Here is a 27,688-nt window from a genome sequence, read left to right on the forward strand (position 1 = left end):
TTTTGAAATCCTAGTGATACACTTTTAAAAAATTTACTTTAACCACTTTCTCTTCCTCAAAAGCAGATCATAAGTTAACTGTAAATAAGAATTAGGTCCTGCTTGTTTTTTAGGAAGTATTTATAGATATTATAAGTGGAAAATAAAATTATATTGGACATGCAGATATATAAACACAAAATGACCAAAAGAAAATTCAGCAAGCAATGGTAAAAATAACAAATTATTTACTGCTTTATAATGTTAATGTATTTCACCAAGATAAGTTGAAGTCAAATTAAAGTGAATTATGGAAAATGAAATACACAAAGATGTATTTATACAAGTGCAGACTAAATATTTTCCATACAAGAATGTAAATGAAAAGATATACAGTAAGTGCACACTTGGATGACTATGCAGGCAATACTTTGTTAGTTTCAGGTTCTTTGGTACAATTCATGCACAAAACTTCCAAAAGTACAAGTTCAATCAGTCTTTTGGGGGATGATTAAAAATGATTGAATTCCTTGCAAGAATATCAGTATGGGCTAGATGAGGGTGAGAGTGGTCAGTTATATATATTACTTACTGTAATTTGTGATTGTCGAGGAAGAGGTGTGGTTGTTGGTGTGATAGTAATACTGCTGGTGACTTTACTGGTTGTTTTGTTTAATGCCCCATTAGATAAGCCTTGAGTTCGGTTATCCTGAAGTGTTGTTGAAGGGCTGGCAGGTCTCATGGGGCTGGCCACAGCTTGCATGTAAGGACTTCCTAAGTGAATGTGGATTTTATTATCCTCAGTAGTTATCACACTTGAACTGTTACTATTTGAACGTTGAAACTGCCATGATGACTGCCGGTCTGGAGAGACTCTGAAAATTGCGTGCTTGGCACCAATTTCTATTGGCTCTGGAGAGCGTGCCTGCTCAGGAGAACTAGCTGAACCAGTCACAGCCAAAACTTGAATAGGTGACATTGTCCTCTCTGGAGTTATAGAACCACAAGACTCTGGAGTCTGAGCTCTGGCAAAGGTTGCCATGGTAATTGGGGACATGCTTTGCTCTAAATTCACGAGGCCTTCAGTAGAGGTTTTGGATTTCATTGGTGTTATGGAGGCATTCTGGAGAATGGTTATTCTTTGTTTTGGGGTGCCACAGTTTGGTATCACAGCAGTGCTTGTGTAAGAATGAGGATTCTCTGTGGTCGGACTTGTGATTTCAAGAGTGGCTGTGTTTTGGACATGGTCTGGTGTAACCTTTATATGAAGTGGCTGCCCAGGTGTGTGGCTTAAGACTAGATCCCCAGGTTGCACAAAGTTGCCATTAGACTTTGTTTGTATTTTTCCATTCTGAGGATGGCCTTCCTTGGATTTCATCCAAGGAATCCATAGCTTCCTGTTTACAGGAAGAGGAACAGATGGGTTGCATTTGAAGGCCAGCACAGATTCCTCCTCATTAGGGTCCTCATCCTGTTCCTCACTCTCTTCATATAACTGACCATTGATGACTGCTCGTTCCAGAGGAATGAGACTCTTGTAGTCTGGTGGTTCATTGTCTCCTGCTTCTGTCTGAACTTCTTTAGAAAATACTTGAGGGTCAGAGATTCTTCTTCCATTAAGACTGGGTCGGATGCTCTTACTAAAATGCCGATACCGCTCTAACTCTTTAGTGAGGTTTTCAATTTCTCTTCCTAAGTCTCTGTTCCTGTTTTCTTGTTGACTCAGCTTCTTTTGCAGAACTGAGTGATCTCCCTGGAGGTGACATATTAGGTCCTCTGTTGCCATGTACTCATGGATTTTCTCTTTTAATGCATCCACTTCTCTCGAAAGATGCCCTGATTTAGCCTCTTCTTCTTGAAGTTTTTTGAAAAGCCATTGCTCATGACTGGACTCTGTCTTTTCTGCTAATTTATACTTGGAAAGTTCCATTTTGACATGCTCCAGCTCTTCAGACAAAAATTGAGCTTTGTCTCGTTCATTAGCATACCTTCGTTCCAGAGTCTCATACTCGTCTTCTGTTTTCATGAGGTCATCCTCAATGGCTTTCATATCCTTTAACTTCAGTTTTAGTCTTTCGACTTCTTGTGAGAGCTCTTTAATCTTATTGTTTTCTTGGTGTACTACCGTTGTGGACTTAACAGAGTCTTGATTTAATTTGTTTTTTACAAGATCTTTTTCAGTTGCTTCCAACGATTGAAGCCTATTTTTCAACATATTAACTTTGGACAAGAGATCATTTCCTTTCTCCTCTTCTGTTTTTAGTTTACTTTTAAGATCATCTCTCTCTTTGGTCACAGTGTACATCTTTTCTTCCACATCAGTTTTGGATTTGAGTGCCCTTTTGGTTTCTTCAATTAACTTCTCAGTAACTGTGGTTACTTTATTTTGCTCCACTTGAAGCTGAGAAGCAGCAGCTTGTAACTTATCCTCAGTTTGCTTTAATTTTTCACTCATTGTTTTACGTTCATCTACAAGCATCACAGTTAATGTTTTCAGTTTAGTTAAATCCTCCTTTAGGGTGAATTCTGTCTTTTCTAGCCGATTTTCAATGGCTTCTAGTTCTTTGATCCTCACTTTTAAACTCTCAAGTTCTTGAGACAGCTGCTTTGTGGTCATCCTTTCTTTTTCTAAATTGCATTTCAGAGAGTAGCATTCTTGTTTACTTTTGCTGAAAGCATCTTCTAATTTTTCCAGAGCCATAATCCTTTTATTAAGTTTCTCAACCTCTAATTTGAAGTCTTTGCTCTGAGTTGCTTCCTTTTCAAGCCTTTTATTGAGATCTCTGCATTGTTCTTCCATTTTTATGAGCTCTTCATCTTTCCCTTCCATATCTAGCACACGTTTCCTGAGCTCTTCAACCTCACTTATGATACCAGCATTACCATATTCTCCCTTGTTGATTTTTTCTTTTATATCTTGCAACTCTTCTTCTGCTTTTCGTAAAGACCTATTGGTCTCTTCTAACTCATCAATTTGTTGGCTGAGTGTTGCCAACTTTTGTCGCAGTTGGTGATTTTGACTGTCCTCATTGGTGAGCTTGGCCATAATTTCCTCTTGGTTCTGATGAAACTTTGTGGTTTGTGTTTGCAGTTCTTTCTCTAATCTGGTTGCCTTCTGCTCTTCTTCCTGAACTCTAGATTCAGCAAGGGCTAGTTTAGCATATGTTTCCTTTGCACTTGTGGTCAAGTTTTGGATTTTCTGCCTTTGAAGGGAAAGCTGTGCTGTTAGCCTTTGTTGTTCGTCCACTACCATCAAAGCAAAAGACTTCAGCTTGGTCAGTTCTTCTTTTAGAGCAGCGACCCTCTTTTCCTTCTCTTTCTCCTTCTTCTCCTGAGACTCAGTTTCTTGATCAATCCGTTTCTTTAATCTGAAAAATATAAAAGTACATTATGTTTTGTGTTGGGCTTTGCTAACTCATATCAGCTCATAGAGTATGCAGAGGAGTTTGTGAATTTGATGAGAGGAGAATCTATACACCCAGATATCTTGCTTTTTTTTTTTTTTTCTGGTCGTGGGGCCTGAATTCTGGGCCTGGACTCTGTCTTTCAGTTCTTCATCTCAAGGCTAGTGCCCTACCACTTGAGCCACAGCACCACTTCCAGCATTTTCTGCTTATGTGGTGCTGAGGAATCAACCCATGGCCTCATGCATGCAAAGCAAGCGCTCTACCACTGAGCCACCTTTCCAGCCCTTACTTTTTTTTTGTTGTTTAATCTTACTTCTAATGATTAACAACACTGCATTTCACAAAGAGCCTTAATAGAGGAACAGCAGGAATTTTTGTTTTAAATTGCTTGTATAATCAGTCCACAGTCTAACTTGAAGGCTGTCAAAATAGATCCAAGCTTGAGATTTAGACTCAGCTTCAAGACTGATCTGAGTCCTTTACCCCACTCCCACATTTTTATTAACATAAATTTGCTGTACAAGATGGTTTCATTATGACATGTCCATGTATGTATACAATTAACTCAATCATAATCTCTCCTCTCGTCCCTCATCTCCCCCTCCTTCCCAAGTCAATTTCACCAAATTTCATTGTTCCATTTTCATTCATGTATTTTGCAAGACTAGTCTTATTTTAAACAGCTAGTGAGTCTTTCCTAATATTTAATATCTCTATGCCTCTCATTTCTTCAAATGAAAAATATGGCAATAATTATATCTAGTGTGGGGCATTTTGTGGGAATTAAGTGAGGTAATTCAACTATGATTATAACCATCCTGACACATAGTAAACATCTGTAAATATTTTGTTGTTGTTGTTGTTTTTAATGCCTGTGTTGTGGTTTGAACTCAAGGCCTGAGCGCTGTCCCTAAGCTTCTTTTGCTCAAGGGGCTAGAGCTCTACCACTTGAGCCACAGCTCCACTTCCAGCTTTTGGGTGGTTAATTGGAGATAAGAGTGTCACAGACTTTCCTACATAGGCTGGCTTCAAATTGTGATCCTTAGATCTCAGCCTCCTGAGTAGCTTAGATTATAGCTGCTAGCCACTAATATCTAGCTCTATTGTTCTTTTTTTTATTATGTTTAATAATGATTTTCTTGAACCATTTAAATGTGTCGTATATTACTATTGGTGTTCCACTTTCTGATTCTTTTTGATTATTGTTTTTGCAGTAATGAGGATTGAACGTAGGGTTTCACACAAACTAGACAAGTGCTCTATCACTTGAGTTATATCCTTGTGCTCCTAGTTTTTGGCTAAAAGTTTGTTCGCACTGTCTACAAGTTATGCAGTTCACTGGATAGGTTTCTTTGCCAATTAAAACTTGGTTTAATGATAGCACTAACATATTATCCTGGGAACCAATTTCTATATAGCTTTGTGTAATGATTAAGAGTTAAATAAGAGGAATTGAGAAATATCTAAACAGGGGCATGGTGTTTTTGAGAATAGCAAGGAGTTTGGCAGGAAACAGACAATTCATGAGAATCTTATAGAAATGACCAACTCTGTTATTAGGAACATAGTGACTCTCTTAAATGAAGAGTATAACATCCTTTTTGTTTCATATTTTAAATTTATCTGAATAATAGGAGGAAATTTTACATTCAAAATAAACCATCTATTCCATGCACTTTTCCACTTTAGGGTGAGGTTTCACTTTTAAACTTGTGGTATTCTTAATTACACTGAGAATGAACTGATTATAGAGAACATAATTACAGTTCTGCAGTATAGTTATCCAGAAACTAAAATAGAATGGAATCCCTAAAGACTACAGGGTCTGCCAATTAAAAATATATATATAAATACTTGCTTTCTTTTTTTTGGGGTCCGGTTGTGGGGCCTGAACTCTGGGCCTGGGCACTGTCCCTCAGCTCTTCAGCTCAAGGCTAGCCCCCAACACTTGAGCCACAGCGCCACTTCCGGCTTTTTTCTTTTTGCTTATGTGGTGCTGAGGAATTGAACTCAGGGCCTCAGGCATGCAAGGCAAGTGCTCTACCACTGAGCCACCTTCCCAGCCCTAAATACTTGCTTTCTAATAAAGCTTGAAGAGTTTATTATATGCAGTAAATCTTTTCTTTTAGGAATGAATTATTCAATATAGCTTTCATCCTTATTAAGGGTTTGAGAGAACATTTAAAAAAGAAAATAATTTGAGGCAGTCTTAGAAATGCAGAGTTTTTTTTTGTGATCCTAATATGCTCTTTTTTGTAATTTTACTACACAGAAGAAACATGTTTGAAGAAATTGCATAATATAAGAATTCCCAAACTTTTTTGTGGGGTGGATCTACTTTATTTTTTTCCTGTTTTGAGAATCTGAGAAGAGACTGGTTTAAGGGATGTGGCCTGTGAAATTCAGAAGAGGCTAGGGTGAGGTTGATGATGATCTCATCCATAGTCTCTGGCCAGATTCTTGTCCTAGGCTTCTGGCCTTTTACTACTTCTCATCTGAGATACCTGGGAACCTGAGAAGAGAAACCTAACAGAATGATTATAGAGCTGTGCAACCAGTGGCAGGATCTATGCAATAAATTGTTTTGGTGAAATAATAAAGAAAATTGTCACTATGCCTCTTCCTCCTACGTAAGCAGTAAAATCATATTTGATGGTCTTGACAGTGCATTAGGCATAATTTCAGTATTCTTCCCTCTCCACAGCATAGTTTTTATGGTTTGAAAAAGCAGTTCCACGAAACCTCTTCAGTACTCTTTAACTTATTAAATAATAGCATGTGCTATTTCATCTTTATGAGAAAGAAGTATGTTCTTAGGATATAAGGAAGGGAAAATTGTTTTACAGTAGAATGAAGAATGTCCTTAAAATGGAATGGTGATTAGTGAGTTTTGACAGTGCTGTAACTAGCAACAAAGGTTTGCAAACATTCAGTTGTTCCATTGTGTTCAGTGTTTAAGCAACAAGCATGATGCATCTTTCTTGTGTTTTTTGTAAACTGACTTGTACACCTATCATCTCAAGCTCTATCTTTCTATCTGAGCACATAAACTTGAAGATTTGAGTGCATTTGCTCCATTTCTTTACTCCTTGTTTTCCCCATAACTTGTTATTTTCCTGGACACTCCAATGAACTCACCATGGGACTGTGAGCATCTTAGTCTGATAATGCTTATCAGGTGGGGAACTAGTAGTTGATATTCCCAGCCATCAAATTGGGAACTCAGAATTAAGAACTAATGAAAACTGATGACAATTTGAGCTTTTTGTCTTGAAAGAAGTATAGGGTGAAGAGTTACAGCTCCTAAGACATACTTCTTTCTTTGAGGAGTAATAAATTTTAATCTAAATTTCTATCACCATTATTTTTCTTAGTATATGGACAGGTTTTCAGTACTGATTTTATAGGTATGTGGTGACCCTCACAATTTATATTCCAACAAGCTCACAGGTGATTCCAGCCAGGTACCCTGGCTCTTGGACTGGACTGACCATGGGTAGCAAGGCTTTATTATTTCCAGGTCAGCTAGCTCCTAAAATGATGTGTTTTTTTTGTTTGTTTGTTTTTGGTCTGTTGGGAGGCTTGAACTGGGCGCTGTCCCTGTGCTCTTCAGCTTTAAGACAAGCACTGTACCGCTTGAGCTACAGTGTGATTTCCAGTTTTCTGGTGCTTAACTGGAGATAAGTGTCCCACTGACCTTCCTGCCCGGGCTGGCTTTGAACCATGATCCTCGGATCTCAGCCTCCTGAGTATTTTAAGATTCAGGAAGGTCAGGAAAGAGAAAAACCTTTGCTGTTTCCCCACATCACCTTGCCTGTCCAGCCAGTGACAAACTTTCCCTCAGCTGATTTATATACAAGATGTCATTATCAAACTGAGTAGAGAAAATGTAAAGGTGAGAAATGCTCATTTGTCATTAGATTTTTAGTTTATATGTCTTAGAGCAATGATTTTTATTGTCTAAAAGAATTTTTTGAAGTCTGTCTTTAAACATCTTAACGCTAGCATCTCCATTATTCCATGGAAGGTTCAAATAATCGCGGAAGATATATTTTATGTCACATAATACAGGATTGACCTTTTACTTGCCAGGCAGGTGGTCCACCACCCAAGCCATGGCTTCAGCTTGCAAAAGATGTATTTTAAAGTCTTCGCTAACAGTTGGGACAGCTAAATAAGTCAGATTTTCAGGAAACATCTTGACTTCATTTTTCAACCATCTCACTTCTAAAAGATGAGATATCAGAACTTGCTATGGGTTGTCTCCAGATGAAGACCAGGCAGTGGTCCATCACTGTCATTTTTGTTGCTGCTGCTGCTTCTGTGCTTTCCTGGAACTCTTTGGGAGCAAGGTTTTTATAGCAGTCTGTTTGGTGACCAAGATGGATTTCCAGCCTAGGGAGTTAGGCTAAGCAAAAGGACTTTTAAAAGTATTGTTAGAAACGGAGAACTCACAGAACATAAGCACTTTTCTGATAAACAGTTTTGGAGAAAGCATATGTGTGAACTGAAGATGTAGACATTGATTGGCTTCAACTTCTCCATGATGGTGTATCTTTAGGGTAAATATAACTCAGTTTGAAGACTACTGTCTTGGAGTACTCATATTCATGTTCAAAAACTGACACTACAGGATTATAAGAACATTGACTGAATCCTAACCAATAAAAACCGGTTGTGGAAGCAGTTTTATAGACAGTAATGTGAGGTAATTAAATTCAAATTGGTTTAAAGCAATCTCTTATTACAGCTTTTCTTTAGAGTTTCTAATATGGCTCAGAATTGTTGTAACTTATTGTGGTTTATCACTATTATTATGTGCAATGCCAGTTACTTGTTTTGTTTTCTCAAAAATATCACATCTGTCATCTTGAATGTTCTCTGGTACCAGCCATAATGCTGGCTCTTCAATACAAATTATATATTCAAAGTATGTTTTTGGTTTTTTTTATTTATAGACGAACTTGTCAACACTCATGTGCCTATATTTTATCTCCTGTGTGAGACAGAGTGTTAGTAGTGTACAGCATATAATACACATATGAACATATGGTATGTCTAAATGCTATGTCAGTTATGCCCATAAGAATTTATATTACTTCTCACCACTTTTGATTTTGTCTTAACTATGTATGTCAACCTTAATAAAACAAACTTCTTAAAAACAGAACAAGCTATTTGAGTGACTCACTTGTGTATTCTACATTCATTTGTAATTTCTATCAAAAAACCCTTTCTTTGGAGGGGACCAAATGAGTTTTTTGAATGAATGAAAAAAAATGACCAAATATGGTTAGCTATGTAAATAAATACTACAATATTATTCTAAGCAGTTTATTTAAAAAAGAATTCTGCAGTGAATATGAGTGGTTTTTAGGTATATAAGAAAATGAAGAGTAAGTAGATTTTCCATCAGTGTTCCTGAAATATTTCAGAGTTATAGCGCCTTCAGAAAAATCAAGACTGCTATAACCATTTCTCTTTCCTTCAGGTCCCAGCATTAGAATATGTGCTTACCTTGTTTAAGGAGAACAAGTGGGTGATAAATGTTCATGTTCTATCCTGTCACTCTCCTCTCATTATGTCAACTTCACAAATGAAGTAATGGTTCTTTTTTGTTTCTCTAGAGTTCAGAGCTCTTAAATAAGAGTTCAGAGCTCTTAAATAAATGTATTTATTACAGAAACAACATTATACTGGTAACAAAAGAAAATGAATTGGAAATACTTGCCTTTAATCTGACTACCCTGATCCATCAATTACGTTTCTCATTGCAGGTTCTTTTCTGGTTTTCAAATAACTGACCCATATAGATAAGCTTAGAAGGAGTATCAAGTAACAGAATTAATTCCATAATCCATTGACGACACAATACTTTCTTTAGGTGCAGAAATCAACTTGTAAGTAGTGAATAATTTCAAATCAGCTTAATTTCTCATCTATTTTTTAAAGAGACAAATGTTTCTCTGTATTCAAACTATGAATTTTGTTTCATTATTTTTTTCAGAATATGAATTTTTAATTTAAAGTTTTTTATATTATGAATACAAGTAAGACTTTGCTCATTCGATTTATAAAACAACAAAACGAGATGAACAGAAGAAAGGGAATTTGTCCTAAGTTTGTAGACTGTTAGGAAAGAATGATCAGATCATCTTAGCACAGTTCAGTAAAGCCTCCAGACTTCTCAGGTAAAGGCAGCAGTTCTCAAGATTTTAGGTCTTTTAACTTTATTGAGGACCTTAAAGAGCTTTTGAGTATGTTGATTATATCTGTCAGTATTTTCTGCTTTAGAAATTTAAACTAGGATTTTTCAAAAATAATTTTTAGGGCTGGGAAGGTGGCTCAGTGGTAAAGTGCTTGCCTTGCATGCATGAGGCTCTGGGTTCGATTCCTCAGCACCACATAAGCAGAAAAAAAAAGCCAGAAGTGGCACTGTGGCTCAAGTGGTAGAGTGCTAGCCTTGAGCTAAAGAGCTGAGGGATAACGCCCAGGCCCAGAGTTCAGGCCCTGCAATCGGACCAAAAAAATAATAATAATAATAATTTTTATTCACAAAAAATATACCATTAAATCTTCACAAAAGAATAAATTTGAAACAAAAAATTTAGAGAGAAGAGTTGCATCAACAGACTGTCTGGCTTAATTAAAGAGAGCTGGATCCCATTTCATACATTTGCACTTACAGCAATGACATTATCACAAGTCACATAGCCCCCTAGAAAATTCCCTTCTGAGAAAAGGTAAGTGAAAAAAATGTGTGATTAGCTGGGTGCCAGTGGCTCACGCCTGTAATCCTAGCTACTCAGGAGGCTGAGATCTGAGGATTGTGGTTCAAAGCCAACTTGGGCAGGAAAATCTGTGGGACTCTTAATCTCCAATTAACCACCAGAAAACCGGAAGTGGCACTGTGGCTTAAGTGATAGAGCACTCGCCTTGAGCTGAAGGGACAGTGCCCAGGCTCAGAGTTCAAGATTCACGAGGACGACAAAAAAAAAAGTGATTATAAAGGTAGCTTTGACTTCATCTCTTGAAGGAAGCTCTGTTACCTGTTATCTAGGGCAAAGACAGGAATGGTATACATGCATTTCTCTAGAAGGTCTCTGGTTTGAATGTTATTCTGTGTTTCATGCGGTCACTGATGGGCCCTCTACTTCATTCTGATAAAATCGTAGAGCCACTCCTTTAGTCACCGCTTTAATGTTTCCATCATTAACAAAACCATTTGTTCACTACATACCATAAATAGAAGACTCTTTGCCTTCAAATTTATTTTTCCCAGTCCTTAGAAATATCTCCATAATTTTAATATAGTTTGCTGGAAACCACAAATTGAAATAATGGAAACCACTGAGCTGTGTGGTTTTTAAAATGGATTCATACATGGTATAGTTAAGCTGATATTCAATTCATTTGAATTTTGTATGTGTGTGGCAGCACTGAGATTGAACTTGCACTTGCCAAGCAATCTGATCCACACCTCAGGCCTATAGGTTTTAGTTTATTTTTTCAGATAGAGTCTTAGTTTTCGCCCATTCTGGTCTTGCAGGAGCACAATCCTACCTCTTTGCCTCCTGAGTAATTGGGATTACAGGGGTGCACCACTCATCCTCAGTATAATTCATTTAAAATCTTTGTGAGTACAGTGAGACTCTACTACGTGCAAGATACCGGGCTTCTGTCTCATTATTCTAAAGCTAACTTAATGTTTTTTTGCTTCCTGATTTAACATGCTGATTACTAAGCAGAAAACTGCATATAGCACACTGCTTGATTCACTTTTATAACTGTACCCATAGATAGTTTCTGATAGTCTGGTTATGGTTTCTCATATCCTGCTCTATCTTTTAGCAATTCCTAGTTTAATATACTTTTCGTGCTATATTGCACTGATAGTTGCTGTGTTTATAGTTATATAGTTCAATAACTGGAATTCTAGCAGTTTGAAGGATAATTACATAAATTTTTTTGGAAAGTTTTGTTAATTTGCGATAGGTTTTTAGTAATCAGGTCTGTAATTTATGCTTCCTTGTTTGCCTCTTGCTCTTTTAATGGGAGTTTTCACTGTTTAGTCTAATCTTTAATGGCTTTCATAAAAATACTTATGGCTAGAGTCCTTTATTCTATGTAAGCTGCTTCCTCTTATTTATCTCACAAGTCAAAGGTTTTTTTTTTCTTGTTAATTACAGCTACAGCATACCATAGCTATAATGTAATGTTGGATTCATTTGACTTGGTCAGCATGCTCTAGAAGAACAGTAACACTTTTTTTTGGCATCTGCTAGCCAAGTATGAGTGTACATCTGTGTCTGCTTTATGTCCTTGTTACTGAAGATCCTGTCATCATCACTGAGATCATTCAGAGACATCATAAATGGGTCCAGATTGAGCAAGCTGAGTTACTACTTTCCTTCATTGTAAAACAAAAATTAGGGCATATAGTAATGGAGGAGAATTTAGCTTGGTGTCAGAGGAATATATAGTAGAAATGGGTTAAGACATACTATTTGAACAATTTTGTTTGGCTCCCAAGGGTTAGGGGAAGTGAAATTATAGGATTCAGATAGTCAAATGACTCATTAAATATAAGGAACTTGGCAATTTTTAGCAGACAAACAGGATTATAAGAAAGCTTAGGAAATGCTCAAATTGAGTGGAAGAATTGGGGCAAATCTTGCTCTCTGAACAGCAAAGAGTAAAGGAATTGGCTGAAACAATGAGTTCCTACAAAAATAAACTGCTGAAAGGTCAAGTTAAGAGCTAAAAGGACTGTGCACCAACCTTAGAGTATCATGTATAATTCTCTTATCTTGAAACCAAAGGAGGTGTCTATGGAATCTGAAGTAGGAAAGACAACCTCCACACCCAATTAGTGTGCTTCAAAAGGTGCTAGGGCTGAGTAAGAGAAAGAACAGGGGAGTAAGAATATATTGAGTAAATCTGTGTCAGAATAATTACTTAAAGCCTGAATTATGTCTAGTCCACTTCTATGCTGTTACTATCTAGGGGACTTTGTAATCAGAACCTTGAGATGTAATAGGTGTTGGCTTAATACCACTAATATGGGCTGTGGTATAATTCAGTGGTAGAGTGATTTTCTTGAGTATGTGAGACTCAGGGTTTGATCCCCAGCATCACAAAAAGTAAAATGGAAAAAAAAAAAAAACTACCGTAATGTTGTGCCTCCCTTATGCCCCTGCTCATATATTATTTTTTCTTGTCATTTTCTTGGATGTTTTCTGTAGGCTCACATCTGCAATCTTAGCTACTCAGGAGGCTGAGATCTGACGATTAATATTCCAAACCAGTTTTGGAGAAAAATCTGAAAAGACACTTATCTCCAGTTAGCCAGCAAAAGCCAGAGGTGGAAGTGTGGCTCAAGAGGTAGCCTTGTGTGAAAAAAACTAAGGGACAGTGCCTAGGGCCTGAGTTTAAGCTCCAGTATCTGCCTACAAAACAGACAGAAAACAACCAACCAAACAAAAACACTGTGAAGATTTTGATCCTTAAAAAAAAAAAAAGACATGGGGCTGGGAAGGTGGCTCAGTGGTAGAGCACTTGCCTTGCATGCATGAGGCCCTGGGTTCGATTCTCCAGCACCACATAAGCAAAAAAGCCAGAAGTGGCGCTGTGGCTCAAGTGTTAGAGCACTAGCCTTGAGTTGAAGAGCTGAGGGACAGTGCCCAGGCCCAGAGTTCAGGCCCCACGACCGGACCCTCCAAAAAAAAAAAAAAAAAGAAAAGAAAAGAAAAAAAAAGACATGAATGTTGAAATGTGTCTGATGTGCTGCTCACTTAAAAATTTTAGTAGGATATTAACTATTTCTGGTGGCCTCTACCTCCTAACTGCCAAGAGTAACAAGTACCTGAAATTCAGTTGTGCCAACCAAAAGATGTCTCCAGACATTGTAGATATTTTCAGAGTGGGATTAGAACAAACAATTTTAGGAGATAGTTAATTTAAGGAAAAACTTCTGTTAGATATTCATTCATTTTTCTCTGGACATTCAGAACTCCTTAGACTCCTCAAATATATTTGAGATCAGCCTCTATTTTTCATTTCTTTTTTTGTTCACAGATTTACTGTATAGCTCTTCTCCCTTGCTGGAAGAAAACGATACACTGAATGGGCACTGTCCAGTGAAATGCCGTCATATCAAAACAGATGCTTAATAAGCTGGGTGCTGGTGGAGCATGCCTGTAATCCTAAATACTCAAGAGTCTAGATCTGAGGATGACAGTTCAAAGCCAGCCTGGACAGGAATGTCTGTGAGACTCTTACCTCCAATAAACCACCAGAAAACTGGAAGTAGCACTGTGGCTCAAGTGGTAGAGCTAAAGCCTTGAGCTAAAGAGCTGAGGGACAGTGCCCAGTCCAGAGTTCAAACCCCACAACTGAGACACACACACACACACACACACGCACACACACACACACAGGATGCTAATAGCTGACCTTCTCAAAGTGTCTCTGATCTGCTCATCTTACACTTGCGTGTCTCTCCTTGAATGTAAATATGTAACTTTCTCTCCTGGGTTCCATACTTGGTTTTGGAGACTCAAGGAAAGGGTAGGCCAATTGATTCTGGACATACCAGAAAGGAACAGTCTTCTTTCTGTTTATGCTATTGTTAAGCTGGGTTTCCTTGATTTAAAAAAATGTTGAGAAGACTAATGAGGATGTTTTGTAATATTTTATGATCTCTTCAGAAGAAAGTGAACAGTTAAGAGTATAAAAGTTGCGTTGTGGCTTCTATTCCTGCTAAATATGGGTTGAAAGATAGCCATATTATCTGAGGAACAGGTCTTGCAGGATTTTTATATTGATTTTTGTTCTGTTACCTCTGTGTAACCTCGGCTTTTCTTCCTCAAATTCCCTATCTTAATAAGCTAACTGGAATTATAGGTATTACCATATCTAACTCACATTGCTTTATACTTAAGGTATCAGTTATCCTATACATGTATACACACACCATATAATTTCTAAATATATATTATTTGTAAGATCTCTATTAAAAGATGTAGTATGGTCTTCCTGCTTTATTCATTTTTCCAACTGTAACTGATTTTCATTTCTTATATGTATTTCTAGAGTTTTCATATAAGTAACCAAGCAAATACAAATAAAAGTTTCTTATTCTTTTTAAATACTTCTTAGAAATTTTTCCATTAAATTACTTTTTTTTACCATGGGCAGAAAAAGGGAATAAAATGAATATGTTTATTAAAAAAATCCTCATGGGAAAAGGCTAAACATTTTTTGAATTAAAAATGGAATAATGTACCGACCAAAAAAATGGAATAATGTGTAAGTTTATGGGAATTGCATACTTTTGCTATTTTTATTTTTTTGCCAGTTCTGGGGCTTGAACTCAGGGCCTACACACTGTCCCTGAGCTTCTTTTGCTAACGGCTAGCACCACTTGAGCCATAGCACCACTTCCAGCTTTTATGTGGTGCTGAGGAATCGAACCCAGGACTTCATGCATGCTAGGCAAGCACTCTACCACTAAGCCACATTCTCAGCCCTATTTTGAAACCTTTTAAGACAAATTACAATAGTAAAAAATGTTTGACTTGTAATAGCGCTACGCTATTACATCTGTTTACAGTGTCTGTTGTAGCACCTCTGTTTATTTTCTTCATTGAGAAATTTGAAGCCTAAGTGGATTAAATACCATGCAAAACAACCAGGCCAGAACAAAACCTTTGTTTGGTTGTATATATGTATATATTTTTTAATTTAATTTTTTCACTGAGCAAGGCCATATGCTAGAACCAGACTTAGAAAAGTTTCCCCCTCTCCCATCCTGTCTCCTACTATCTCCTTTTTGGTCATTCTGTCAAGCCATACTAACTTCCTGGTCATTTCTCTAAATACAACCCAAATTCTTTTGTGCTGCGGACTCCCTAGAAAGTGGGAAGAAGCCCTCCTTTCATCTACTACCCTACAGCATACTATATTTACTTATCTGATCTCTCCTTATAGAATATAGACTTGATGCAGGTATTTTCAGTGATGGACCAATAATTGTTCTCTCTTAATATTGAGTGGTATGATTCTATCTTGAGAACAATGCCTTAATTAGTATTGAGTAAATATTTGCTGAATATTTGGGGGGAAAAAACCCTCCTTTTGAATCAGGTATGATTTTAGGAACTAACAGTGATAACAATAAACACCTAGTCTCTTTTCACCCTCTAACCTCGAAATAAGAGTTAGTTAAATGATATGTGCCATATTAAGTCCTGCAAATTGTTAATTTGTCAAAGGTCCTGTGAGTAATTGGCAGAACTAGAACACCAGGATTTGCTGCAAATCCTGTTTCTCACAACCAATAAAGACATCCATACTTTCTATTTCATATATCTCATTTTTCCATCCTTACCAGTGAATTTATGTTGTAATATTATTTCTGACACAAAGGCACATCAATAATCACTATCACTAGCACTCCATTTTCTGTGGGCTCATGGCTACTTTGAGCCTTGATCATCAGACATTAGCAAATATTCTCTTAATCATTGTAATAATATAGCAAATTTAGTAATTTGGCAAACATTCATAATTATTTTTAGAAGGTTTAAAAAAGTGCGACTTTGCCAGTAATAACATCTCACATTCCCCAGAGGAGGTGAATTTGTCATAAATACCATTCCATTGAACATTTCAAGGAACTTAAAGTTCTCGGAAAGTATTTTTAAAAGGCAGCTTTTACTCAGTCTTGAAGGGCATATTAACTATATACATTAGAAATGTGTATGTGTATCTTATCCAGGATATTTGTATTTCTCTTACTGCTCAAAATCCATTTGTATTTAGAAGATCTTTATATATATTAGTAGACAGACCAGAGCAGGGATCAGTCTAGTGAACTCATAGATGAATTCATTAGATTCTCACTTGTCTTCTGGCATTCTTCACAGAGGAAGCAACTAAGGTAAACTCATTTGAACTTACTAGTGGGAAATTCAAACTTCAGAAATTTAGAAACCACAATAATGGGCTTATGCTTTACTGTAACTGCTGAAGTCACACTGTTCGCCACAGAAACAGGGTAGAGAGGAGCTCCACGAGTTTAAAATGTGAACCATTTTGCTCCTGCAAATCTTTCTGTTTTTGTTATTTTGTTTTTTGCCTTTCATTTTAGCTGTAGTAAATTAGTACCCAAGGGAAATAGGAAAATGTAATACAATAAATAGTACTTAGAGGCTGGAATATCCAAAGAATGAAGGTTGCCATGTGGCCTGGCTTCTTGCTAAGTGAACGATTAGCTCATGAACCACAATGAACATGCCCCATGTACCTCAACTGCTTCTTTTAGTCCTTGAGATTGATTGGTTTATATCTGTTTCATGATTTTTTGGAAAGCTAGAATTTGGACCATATGTAAAATCTGATTATAGACAGGCAGAAGTTTTATTCTAGAATCTTTTGGAACATAAGTAACCATTTTCTTGAGATCTTTGTTTTATATACATTACAAAAATTAGAATTATTTTGGTATCTGTACATTGTTTTATTTTCCTTGCCTAACTGTCCAGAGTATTCAGGTTAATTCTTTTCTGCCTTTTGTGAGTAAAAGAATTTAAACTTACTTCCTTTTCTTTGAGTTAGGTTCTCTTAAAATGAATGTGTTCAATAAAATACTGTGACTGTGTGGTGAAGGCAACTGCACTGAGATTCTGCAGTGATCAGCAGTAAGTCTATCAGAAATGAGGGCACAGACTATTCCCTTCTCTTGGCCCTGGACTTGCTGTTGGTTTTATCTTGAGCAAGAGTTTAACTTAGTTTGTTTATCTCTGTGAGAATTAGTCTGTTTGTGGCAGTTAAAGTGTAAAATGTACCCAATATATGTGCAAATTAAGCCTCTATCAACAGAGTCTTTTTCTCTCTTCTTTCCTATATTACATTATATCCAGTCACATGTCAAGAGATTTTATGGCTTCTTGACTGATTCATAATAATATTGGAAACATTAGGTAGAATTTCATGAGATTCAGATTGACAATTGGTTCTTATATAGAAAGAATTTAATATTGTCCAATTTGTAAGCGTGTTGTAAAGCAAACAAATGTCCAGATACCTAAAGTAATAAATTGAGGGACTAGGAGGGTGGCTCAGTGGTGGAGCGCTTGCCTTGCATGCCTGAGGCCCTGGGTTCGATTCCTCAGCACCACATAAGCAAAAAAAAAAAAGCTGGAAGTGGCGCTGTGGCTCAAGTGGTAGAGTGCTAGCCTTGAGCTGAAGAGCTGAGGGACAATGCCTAGGCTCAGAGTTCAGGCTCCACTACCGGACCCCCCCCAAAAAAAATAAATAAAATAAATAAATTGAAGATACAATTAAACTGAAAATTTAAGACCTATGGGAAAATATTTAGACTGTTACTTTTAAAAAATGTGTCTAAGATTTGATTATAAGAATTATTTTACTTTTTTTTTTAATGTATGTACCAATGAGGCCTGGTGGAACTTTCACGGGCAAAGAGGGAAATTCTAGGATAGCTTGTAACTGCTTGATAGCTTTGGCGTACTTCAGGTGACCAGGACCTCTTTAGGAACCTTGTGTGGATTTCTCACAGGTAGAATTGCCTTCTAGCAAGGGAATTAGGATAAAGGAGAATTTCTCTTATCATTGGCTGAGGTGAGGCACTAGAGAGGTGAATTTTCATCAATAAGTTTAATACTTTACCTTAAAAGGCAGCTCTTTGCTCCCAAGACAACCTCTTATACCTAAAAGACCGGAAGGACTCCTGCTGTAACACCAGATGATTAAAGACCACTTTCCTTGTGGGTGGATGACTGGCATAACCAGAAGAGAAACAGACGCCGCATCTGCTATAGGTGTGGCACTGTGAGGCTTCGTTATCATCACATCAAGCCTTTACCTTAAAACTTGAGACTTTTCAGATGTCGCTTTCTGTGTAAGTCAGATGTCCCAAAGGCCAAATAATGGACTTAATAATCAATATTTGTGCCCTGATCCGAACTCAGTTCCCTCCCCCTGCTCAGGTTCTTTTGGTGTTGTTGTTTAATGCTGGGTTTTGATCTTACACTTGTACCACTTGAACCATGCCTCTATCTTGAGATATGGTCCCATGAATGTCTCTGCCTGAGAAAGGCTCTTAATCTCCTGAGTAACTAGGATGGATTTCAGGTATGAGCCACCAGCACCTGGCTTCTGGTTCTTCCCCCACCCCCCACCCCCAGTCATGGGGCCTGAACTCTGGGCCTGGGCACTGTCCCTCAGCTCTTCAGCTCAAGGCTAGTACTCAAACACTTGAGCCACAGCACCACTTCTGGCTTTTTCTGCTTATGTGGTGCTGAGGAATCGAACCCAAGGCCTCATGCATGTGCTGTAAACACTCCACCACTAAGCCACCTTCCTACCCAACCCCCTTCTGGTTCTTTCTATAGTAGACTTTTTTTTTTTTTTAAATCTTGCTCAGGATTGAACCCAGGCCCTTGTACATGCAAGAAAGCACTCTACCAGTAAGCCATGTTTCTCAGCCCTCCTCCCACCCCCAGTAGACTTTAATGGGATAAATTTGCCATACTCTGGAATACTCGTCAGTATTCCTGTCCTTGCAATTTTTGAATACAGATATTTTGTATTGCTTTATACTATTAATTGTTCTGATACAATAGTTTTTCTCTTAAACCAACTATCAGCTTATTAAAAGATGAACACTTCTGCATCCCCACATGAGTTTAAACTCTATATACATACTTGATAACCAAATGTTTGAGAGGTAAGAGGAACTCTTTTCTTAGAATATAACACATTCTTAGGCTAAGTGGTGGCTAAAGTTCTCAAATTTTATTTTTGTTAGTAGACTAGAGGACAACTAGAGATGTATTCCTTGTTCCTGTCACTTTTGAGACAAGGAACTACGGTCTAGTGAGCAATTTACTTGGAGATAAATTTAGATGAGTCTAAGTAGGGGAAATGGGTTAGTGAATCAACTTTGCTCGTGATTCTTTATACTTTATTTATCCTAATACTCCTACTTCTAGGAGTCTAGAAGTAGAATCTTATCAGGCATTTTATTTGGGGGTAGGTAAGTGAAACCAGAAATCACAGAGTTGCTACTATCTTTATTTATTTGAAAGGCTTCCATATTATCAGTTGTATGAAAGCCTGAAAGATAATATGCATCTTCAAGTATATTTTTATTTTAATTCTATGAGATTTTTTTCATGAAAACAGGTGAACTGGTATTTCTAAAAATTAGATAATTTCCCAGTCATCAGGTATGTATTCATTTTCACAGAACTTCAGTGACTCTTCAGCTCTCCTGCAGTTTCAAGTTATCACACTAGCAAACTAAGGCTAAGGGACTTCTACAGTGTCTCATTGCATTTTTGTTTTCACCAAGAAAACAGGAACTTTCTCTTCTTCCTAGGCCCCTGGGCCCAGCAATTCCTTTCTTCAAACTTAGCAACAGCAGGCACTTGCATCTTATCAGTCCAAATATGAATAATGTTGTACATTCTGCTTATGATCTCTATTCAGAGATTTGTTCTTGTTGATTTATATTTTAAGAAGGAGTTTTTAAAAAGAAGAAAAAACTTACTTCACCTTTAAACTTTTGTTCCACAATTGGTTGGCCTTGAGACACAATAAATCTGGCAAACTTGTTTCTGTCAGTGCAGCCTATCTTGAAGGGCTGACCTCATTCTTAAGAGGTTCAGTGACTTGGAGCTCTCTCAAGCTTATGTGCAACAATTGTGTTATGCTGTCCTTCACTCCCATGTGGACTTACTTCCACAGATTACCTCCATTTCCTTCAGCTGATTTGTCTTTATAAAGATATATGATCAGTAACTTACATTTTTATATAGACTGTTTTGCTTCATCAGAGTTCCCTCAAGGATTCCATCTTCATCCCGTATTGAGAGATGCCTAGGATAAACACACACTTCCCTTTTATGACCTTTGTGGAAACAAAGGTTAACCACCCAGTGGATTGATGGAAGAACCAAGAAAAGAATTCAAAGTTACCCTGTTACTTCTTTTTTTTTGAGAGAGAGAGAGAAGCCTGAAATCTGGGCTTTAAGCTATCACTTAGCTTTCTTGCTTTGGGCTAGTGCTTCACCACTTGACCCATATCTCTAGTCCAGCATTTTGCTATTCAGAGATGGCTTTGAACCATATGACAAGTCTCTCAGCCTCTTGAGTAGCAAGGATAACATAGCTCACCTCATTATGCTTACTATTTGTTCTCTCCATTAAGACAATACCCTGTTTATGACAATGCTTTTAGCAAGCAAGCTGGGCAAATGACTATTCTTTTGAAGCTTTTAAAAATAGACACATATTGCTTACCTTTATTTTTATTTACAACCAGTTGGCTTCTACAATGTTTGATTAGTCCATCAAAAGGATGGACTAATTGAAGGGATCATGGATCACTGAGAAACTATAAGAATTTCTGGTTTTGTTAATTCAGTGGTGTTCACTGCTAAGAATTCCGGTTAGGTTAGTGACCTGGTATTGTATATTGTGAATGTAGTTGCTGGGTCTCTTGTTCTGTAGTGCACTTAATCTTACTTTGCTGCTAATGAACAGAAGTTCAAGTCCTTATGGATTCACAGGTTGGCAATGGAATTACCTAACTGAAATTATAGAAAAATCTCCTTATCTGGTATGTGCAAATTTAGATATAGGACTACCCATGGAAACTTTGGAATCAATATCTCTTTGGGAAAAGGCAATCTGATAATTTCTAGTTTCCATAAGGATAAACTATTTGGGCCCCATGATAGCATCTTTTATTCCCTTAGCCCAGGAACAGAGATTAGAGAAATTCAGAGGAATCCACCCCTTCATTAAAGACAAAACCACTGTACTGTTGTACATTTGCTTCCAGTACATTCCATACCCCAGGGCGGTTCACCTGGTATTCTTTCACCACCCTCAATCTCATTATTTTGGGGAGGGAGTTAAAGTGAGGTAGATGGATGTGGGCAGAGAGCAGAGAAGCACCTGACTTCACTGTTTGGACTTAATGTGAGCCTGACTTGTTTTCTTGCTTTTGTTTTTGTAAGTCAGCACTATGTGGTTAATTTGGGGATTTGTTTGGGGCTCCTGAACAAATATAAAAAACAATGTCCTCCTTAGTTTACCATTGTCAGAAGTACTCCCCTTCCTTCCTTCCTTCCTTCCTTCCTTGCTTCCTTCCTTCCTTCCTTCCTTCCTTCCTTCCTTCTTCCCTCCCTCCCTCCCTCCCTCCTCCCTCCCTCCCTCTCTTCTCTCTCCCTTCTCTCTCTCTCTGTCTCTCTCTCTTTTCTTTCCCCAGTAAGAAGCTTCTGGGTTGTAATTCATTTATCCCATATTCTTCTTTCCTAATACTATATACTAACTATAGCTAGATACTTTCCTAGAGACTAAAGCTGATCCTGTAGGAGTTTATAATCTAGAAGACATACAGTAAACAAGTAATAAATGTATAAATTAGTGTCACATTTCCAATGCATGTGTGAAGAAAAATAATTCAGGGTATATCATCCAAGTCACATTCTTCAATGTGACTTCCTCTGTGTTTTGGGGGGAAGTTGAGTCCCTGAATTATAAGCTGTAGAAATCAGACAAGTATAAAATGCTTAGTTAGAAGATATTGAGAAGTCACATCTCAAGTTAGCCATTGAAAACTCTGTATCTTTGACTCTGTATCTTTGGCTCCGTGTACAAACTCTTCCCAGAGCATCTCTCATCTCCAAGTGGAGCATGAGTTTTGTATCCACCTTTAAGTACATTTCTTATTGTTTCCTTTGTTCTCTTTTCTCTTCCATTGTTATGGTTTGACTGAACTGTATTAATATTTAACTCCTTTCCTTTCCACTTTCTTTGTAAAAATGAATTTATGTCCAAATTACCACCTACTGTGCCAATATAACTTCTGGGACTTCTGTTTGCTTCTTTTCCAAGCACTAACTTAAAGATGAAATCAATAATGGGCTATGTAGTCAAAGAATGTAGGTGGCCCTGGTGCTACCTTTGGGTAGTAGTACAGCTCCAGGCAAGTCACAGAGTGGGTATCAATTTCTATAATAAAGTGAATCAGATAACCTTCACTACCTCTTCCCAAATAAAGTTCTGCATACTCTATAGTTGTACGTGCTTGTGTACGACCATACTCTAGAGCTTCATGGTATACCATTTGTTCACTCAGTGGAACTTACTAAGGCACTTTTCCAATTCATATCTGTAGAGTACAGTGTTTGCTATTCATATCTAATACATGCCCTTTTTTGCTTATAATAACAATCCTTTTGGCTAGAATTGGTAGTTATTAGAAATGAGCGGTGGGGTGCATGGCTACACCTCTACCTGTCCAGTTTACATTTACCTATTTCTTTTAATACTTAGCTACATTCATACTTCATGAACAAATCAGGGAAAAATCAGAAAATAATTGTATTCTTAAGAGTTAGTATTACTTTGGAAGCAGTAGAGCAAAGAATTGTGAAGGTGGTCAGAGTAAAGAAAGACTACTGCTAATGTGTCTTCTACTATTCTTGGCTTAGAATTACAACTGCTGTTGTCCTGTCTTAATCTGCTGAAGCATCTGTGAGAATAAGCATGAAGAGGCTTCTCTCATGTCTAAAATAATAATATAATAATAATCAAATGAGTTTTACTTGATGTGCCTTTTCACCTTTGTTTGCCCAGCTTTTCTACCCAAAGGCATAGTTTTGGTACAGATAATGGTTAGAGAGAGAATATCAACTCTGTTTTTAAAAAGAGAAGGATGTGAAAGTGCTTATAACAGTGTGAGTAATGATTCCCTTGGAATTACTGCACCTAATTGAATGACTCAAGACACGAATGTCCTCCATAATTCAGATAACCAGACAGGGGAAGGCCTAAAAATTATTGCAGCATACATTAAACATGAAGTAAAGATGGTTCAGAAATATTGTGGGGATGGCAGAAAGAATGATAGAAATATTCCTTTGAATATGCAGTATCTCTACATTTTTAAAACCTTATTTAAACTTAAATTTTAGAAACTAACTTTAAATTAAAACTAAATTTGAATACAAATCAGGCAAACTCAAAATCACTTAAAATTAATGATATACCCAAGAGGATAAGGTAGGATGTGTTAAATTTTTCCAAGATAATGACTGGCTATGTGAACAACAGATGGGACATTTTAGTTCCTGAGGGAGTTTGAGACCAATATTGCTTTAGATCCTCTGGCTCTTACTCCACAATATCTAGTCATTTATAAACAGTTATCTTCCTGCTCTTCCTGGCTTTTTTCTTTAAATAAGAGACTATTAGTTTTTTTCTCATTTGCCTTATAAAATGTTCACTTTGCCTTGAAACATTAGATATAGCTAGACCATGACCTAGGAAGAATTACTGGAATTTCATTTTTAGCCCATTCACATTTTTAACCTCAAAATCCATTTATTACCAAAGATACAGTTTTAGAGGTAAAGGGGCAAAAAAAAACCTTAAAATGAAATCCAAAAGGTTATTGATTTTATTCTCTCTCTCTCTCTCTCTTTCTGTAGGAGAAGAAAATGGAAATTAGGAAACTGGAAAATGAAGGGAATCAGGGCTTGATTCATATTTTCATACTGGCTATCATTATTGACTCCATCATAGCATTAGGAAACTATTACAGAAATACCAGTAATTGACAGCTAAAATAAACTGCCATAAAGTGAAAAATAAACTTGTTAAGCATAAATTGTGTGGTCAGTGTGGAAGTGTAAAATTTCATATTCACTCTATCAAAAACATTTTCCCATCATAGAGATTGTCCCAAGAACTAAAAAAATGCTTATCTAAAGACCTGTGAGATTATTTATTTATGGTAACTTTAAGTTTTAAAACACCTTCATATCTGATTAAGGTTTTAAAATCATGTTTTAAAGCTAATAATAGAAAGAACACTGTAGAATATTAAAATGTCATAAAAAGTTTTAAAGTTGATGCTGTATGCTTTAAAATTATAAAGGCAGACTCTAGAAATCCAGCTTATTAGAGCTTTTGATAGAGGTTTTGATTTTCAATAGTTGAGTAATCATTTGTGGTACAGATGGTACTTTGGGTATAGCTGAAACAGTAATTGATGTTTTCTTTTTCCCCTATCTCTGCTAGTTTCGAAGTGCAGAATACCTTTTTCCCCAAGCTACAATTTTTCAGCTTCTAAATTCTGCCTCTATCAATAAACAACTTTTGAATATTCTGTACTTTTCTACAATGTCATGGGTGTTGGCCCTTTTCATTATGGGAGACTTCCCTAGGTTTGAAATCATGGTTTGGGGAAAATCTTACTTTTGGGTACAAATTTGCACTTTTACACACACAATCTTCAGGCAAGATACCATGTAATTTTTCTTTTAGGATACAAAACCAAGTCTTGCATTGTACCAAACAAAATTAGCAAAACAAAACAAAAAAAACCCAAAAGAGCAAAAATAGCACCAATGTTATATGCTTTAAAAAAAACAAGAAACAAAACCTCAACCTAAACAAACTACTTAGAAATATGAGTGTTTTAAGCAAATATATTCTAAAAATGCTGCTTCAAATGATAAATTTTACATCTGGCTTTTTCCTTTCACTGACAAATATGCATTTGTAACACACATTTGAAACAGCTGTAAGCACTTTTCTGTTAAACATCCAACTAGTTACGTTACATGGCATTTCCAGTGCAAATAATATTGAGCATTTTTCATTTTTCATTAAGTCAATGTAAATGACACCCTATAATTTTGAGCTTGTATTGTATATACCTAGAAAACAGATTCTACTTAAAAAGGAATTAATTCTAGCTCACATTTCATTTAATTTTTGTTTCACAGTGTGTGTTCAGACCAGATACTTTGAGGAGGGAGAAATTATTTGCTCATTTTCTCATTGCTCTAAACTGGAACAGGACATAGACTGTTCTCTGCTGAGTTATTATGTAGCTTTTCATTATCCGCCAAATACTATCAACTGGAAGAATACATTTTTATCCATCGCCTATTCAGAGTGTAGATGTAATTATGATTCAAAATGCCACTGATTAAAATCATCCCACTGCTTAACTTTAAAATTAGTATCTTTCACACATGAACCATAATGTTAGCCCTCTGAAACTGGTTTTCAGTGTAGCACGCCACTTAGCCAATGACTGAGGTTGAGGTAGAGTTAGAACTTGTTCAGACTGACCTGTGCTTTGAGTCAGAACAGTATTTCTAAGATGTTAGAGGTCGTTTCACCCCAATTCCCAGATAATGCTTGGGTTTTGTTTTTTCCGTCTTTTGAGACTGATGAGGATAAAGGCAAAGAGAAACTGGGCACCAACCTTTCCTTTATCTTGGGGTAGGTGTTTCCGCACTCTGCTCCGGTGAGCCGTGGGCAGGTCTAAGTGCAGGAAGAGTCCGAGGTGGTGTGCAACGCATTACTCGCCAGTCCCGTCCCCACCTCCGCCCAGTCCCAGAGCCCGAGCCCGGCTGGACGTCAGTGGCCCCCACTTGTGGGAACACCTAAGGAGCACCCAGCCCTCCCCTCTACCTCAGGTCCCGAACCTGTGTTCCCTGCCGGAGAAAACTTCCCCTGAAAAGTTCTGTGTGAGTCGGAAAAGGGTTAGGCGCCGCACTCATTGAACGCGCTTGAGAAACCTGTCTGCAGTCGTTGGCGCGCTCCCTGCCTCCAGGCCTCCGGACCCGACCGCAGTGCGGGGCGTTGGCGCGGAGCGGCGCTCCGGGCTTACCTGAGCTGCCGGCGGCAGAGCCGGGGCCGGAGCGGCAGTCGCGGGCGCTGCGAGCAGGCTGTGTGCGCTCCGGGAGGCGCCCGAACAATGCGAGTCCGCCGCCGAGCGCGCCCGGCCTAGGGGCGTTACGTCACCGCGCAGCCTTATAAGGCGCTCGGCATGTGCGGCGCGGGCGGCGGGGCACGGTGACAGCCAGACCCTGGGCGGCGGCGGCGGAATGCGCCCCGGCTCCCCCGAGGTCCGGCGGCCAGAAGGGACCCTCGGTCACCTGCTCCCCACTGCGGGAATTGTCTGTGGGCTGGAGAGGCCAGCACCTTCTGCCGGCCCCTCCAAGCCCGGGGGGGGGGTGGTCATGGTTGCTTTACTTGTAATCTTTTTTACTCCTGGGTCCCTACAACCCCCGTTACTGCCTTGAATCGTTAATAGAGTACTGTCCTCCTTATGTACGCTTTTGTGAATACACTTTTCTCCTATTCGTTTTGGAGTGGCAGGCAGGGGCAGGACAAGACGGGGAGCAGTCGAGGGTTTGGATAAGTATGGGCTGATCGAGCCTTCAAACCTTCTCTTTCCCCTTTGTAGCTAGTAAGGGTCCTCAGAGGACAGTATTTTATTTCCTGATGATGTAACTACCAAACAATTCTTGAAGTGATGATGGGAAGGCCAGATGAAATCTTGTTTTTCAATGTTTTTACTGAAAGAACCTCATTTCCCATTTCTTCAGGCCCGTGTCTTAATGCAAGCAGTTAAAAGTAACAAGAAAATCTTTTTAAAGATATTAAAGTTTTATGCTGTACTTGTAAGACAAAAGTAAAATTAGAATTTTAGAACCAGTTTTCAATCAGTTTGTTCTTTCTACCAGCAAACAGTAAGACAAAATCAGACATGAAAAAAAGAGACACTGCCCAAATGGAGCAGAATTAAGTCTCTTATCCTCTACTATGGGAGATTTACTTGTATAAATCCTCTTTCTTGTGAATGAGAATTAGCCTTCTCATTATCTTGAATATTGATGAAAGAATAATCTTAGAAGTTCTAGCCCAACTATATGAATCTGCTGAATAAATTAGAGATGTAGTGTCTTTAGTTGCAAGCTTCAGATGTGTACTTTTAGTAGCTTGAGTCTATTTAAAACCTCTTTTAAAATTACATTAAAATAGGATTGCTTCCTATTATGATGTACATATGTCTATAGAGTTATTGCTCCCATATGTTTTGTCAACCAGGCATAATGAAAATAGTCTGTTTCTTTTTCTTAGTGTGAAGTGGAGAAAGGATGGCTGCAAAGTTATATAGTTTAAATGGTGTGGAATAAAGGAATAAGCACTTGACTTATGCTAAACTGGGGGTTCACTTTTCCAGTTCTTGTAGACCACTCTACTGAGAAACTAGTCATTCCTCTTACTCATTTAAGTATGTCTGACAAGTAAATTAAAGACAAGTGAATGGCCATACTCTTCCAACTGAATTTAAAATTTAATAGTTGAGCTGGGCACGGTGGCTGATGCCTGTAATCCTAGTTACTCAGGAGGCTGAGATCTGAGGATCCCCGGGTTCAGAGCCAGTCCATGAGACT

The 27,688-nt window shown here is 37.8% G+C and overlaps 2 protein-coding genes across 2 annotated transcripts in view; one reads left to right on the forward strand and one right to left on the reverse strand.

Annotated features, from left to right (window-relative positions):
• The window catches only part of Cmss1 (cms1 ribosomal small subunit homolog (yeast)), a 294,024-nt gene that overhangs the window by 26,830 nt on the left and 239,506 nt on the right, over positions 1-27,688 (forward strand). The window lies entirely within an intron of this gene.
• On the reverse strand, positions 206-26,228 carry Filip1l (filamin A interacting protein 1-like). The gene is made up of 2 exons (XM_013024172.1): positions 26,116-26,228; positions 206-3,347 (listed from the first exon to the last, which is right to left on the reverse strand). Exon 2 carries the CDS (start codon positions 3,230-3,232, stop codon positions 551-553), a length of 2,682 nt encoding a protein of 893 aa, XP_012879626.1. The 5' UTR covers positions 3,233-3,347; positions 26,116-26,228; the 3' UTR covers positions 206-550.

This window comes from Dipodomys ordii, unplaced genomic scaffold (assembly GCF_000151885.1).
Source record: "Dipodomys ordii isolate 6190 unplaced genomic scaffold, Dord_2.0 Scaffold73, whole genome shotgun sequence".
NCBI classification, from domain to species: domain Eukaryota; kingdom Metazoa; phylum Chordata; class Mammalia; order Rodentia; family Heteromyidae; genus Dipodomys; species Dipodomys ordii.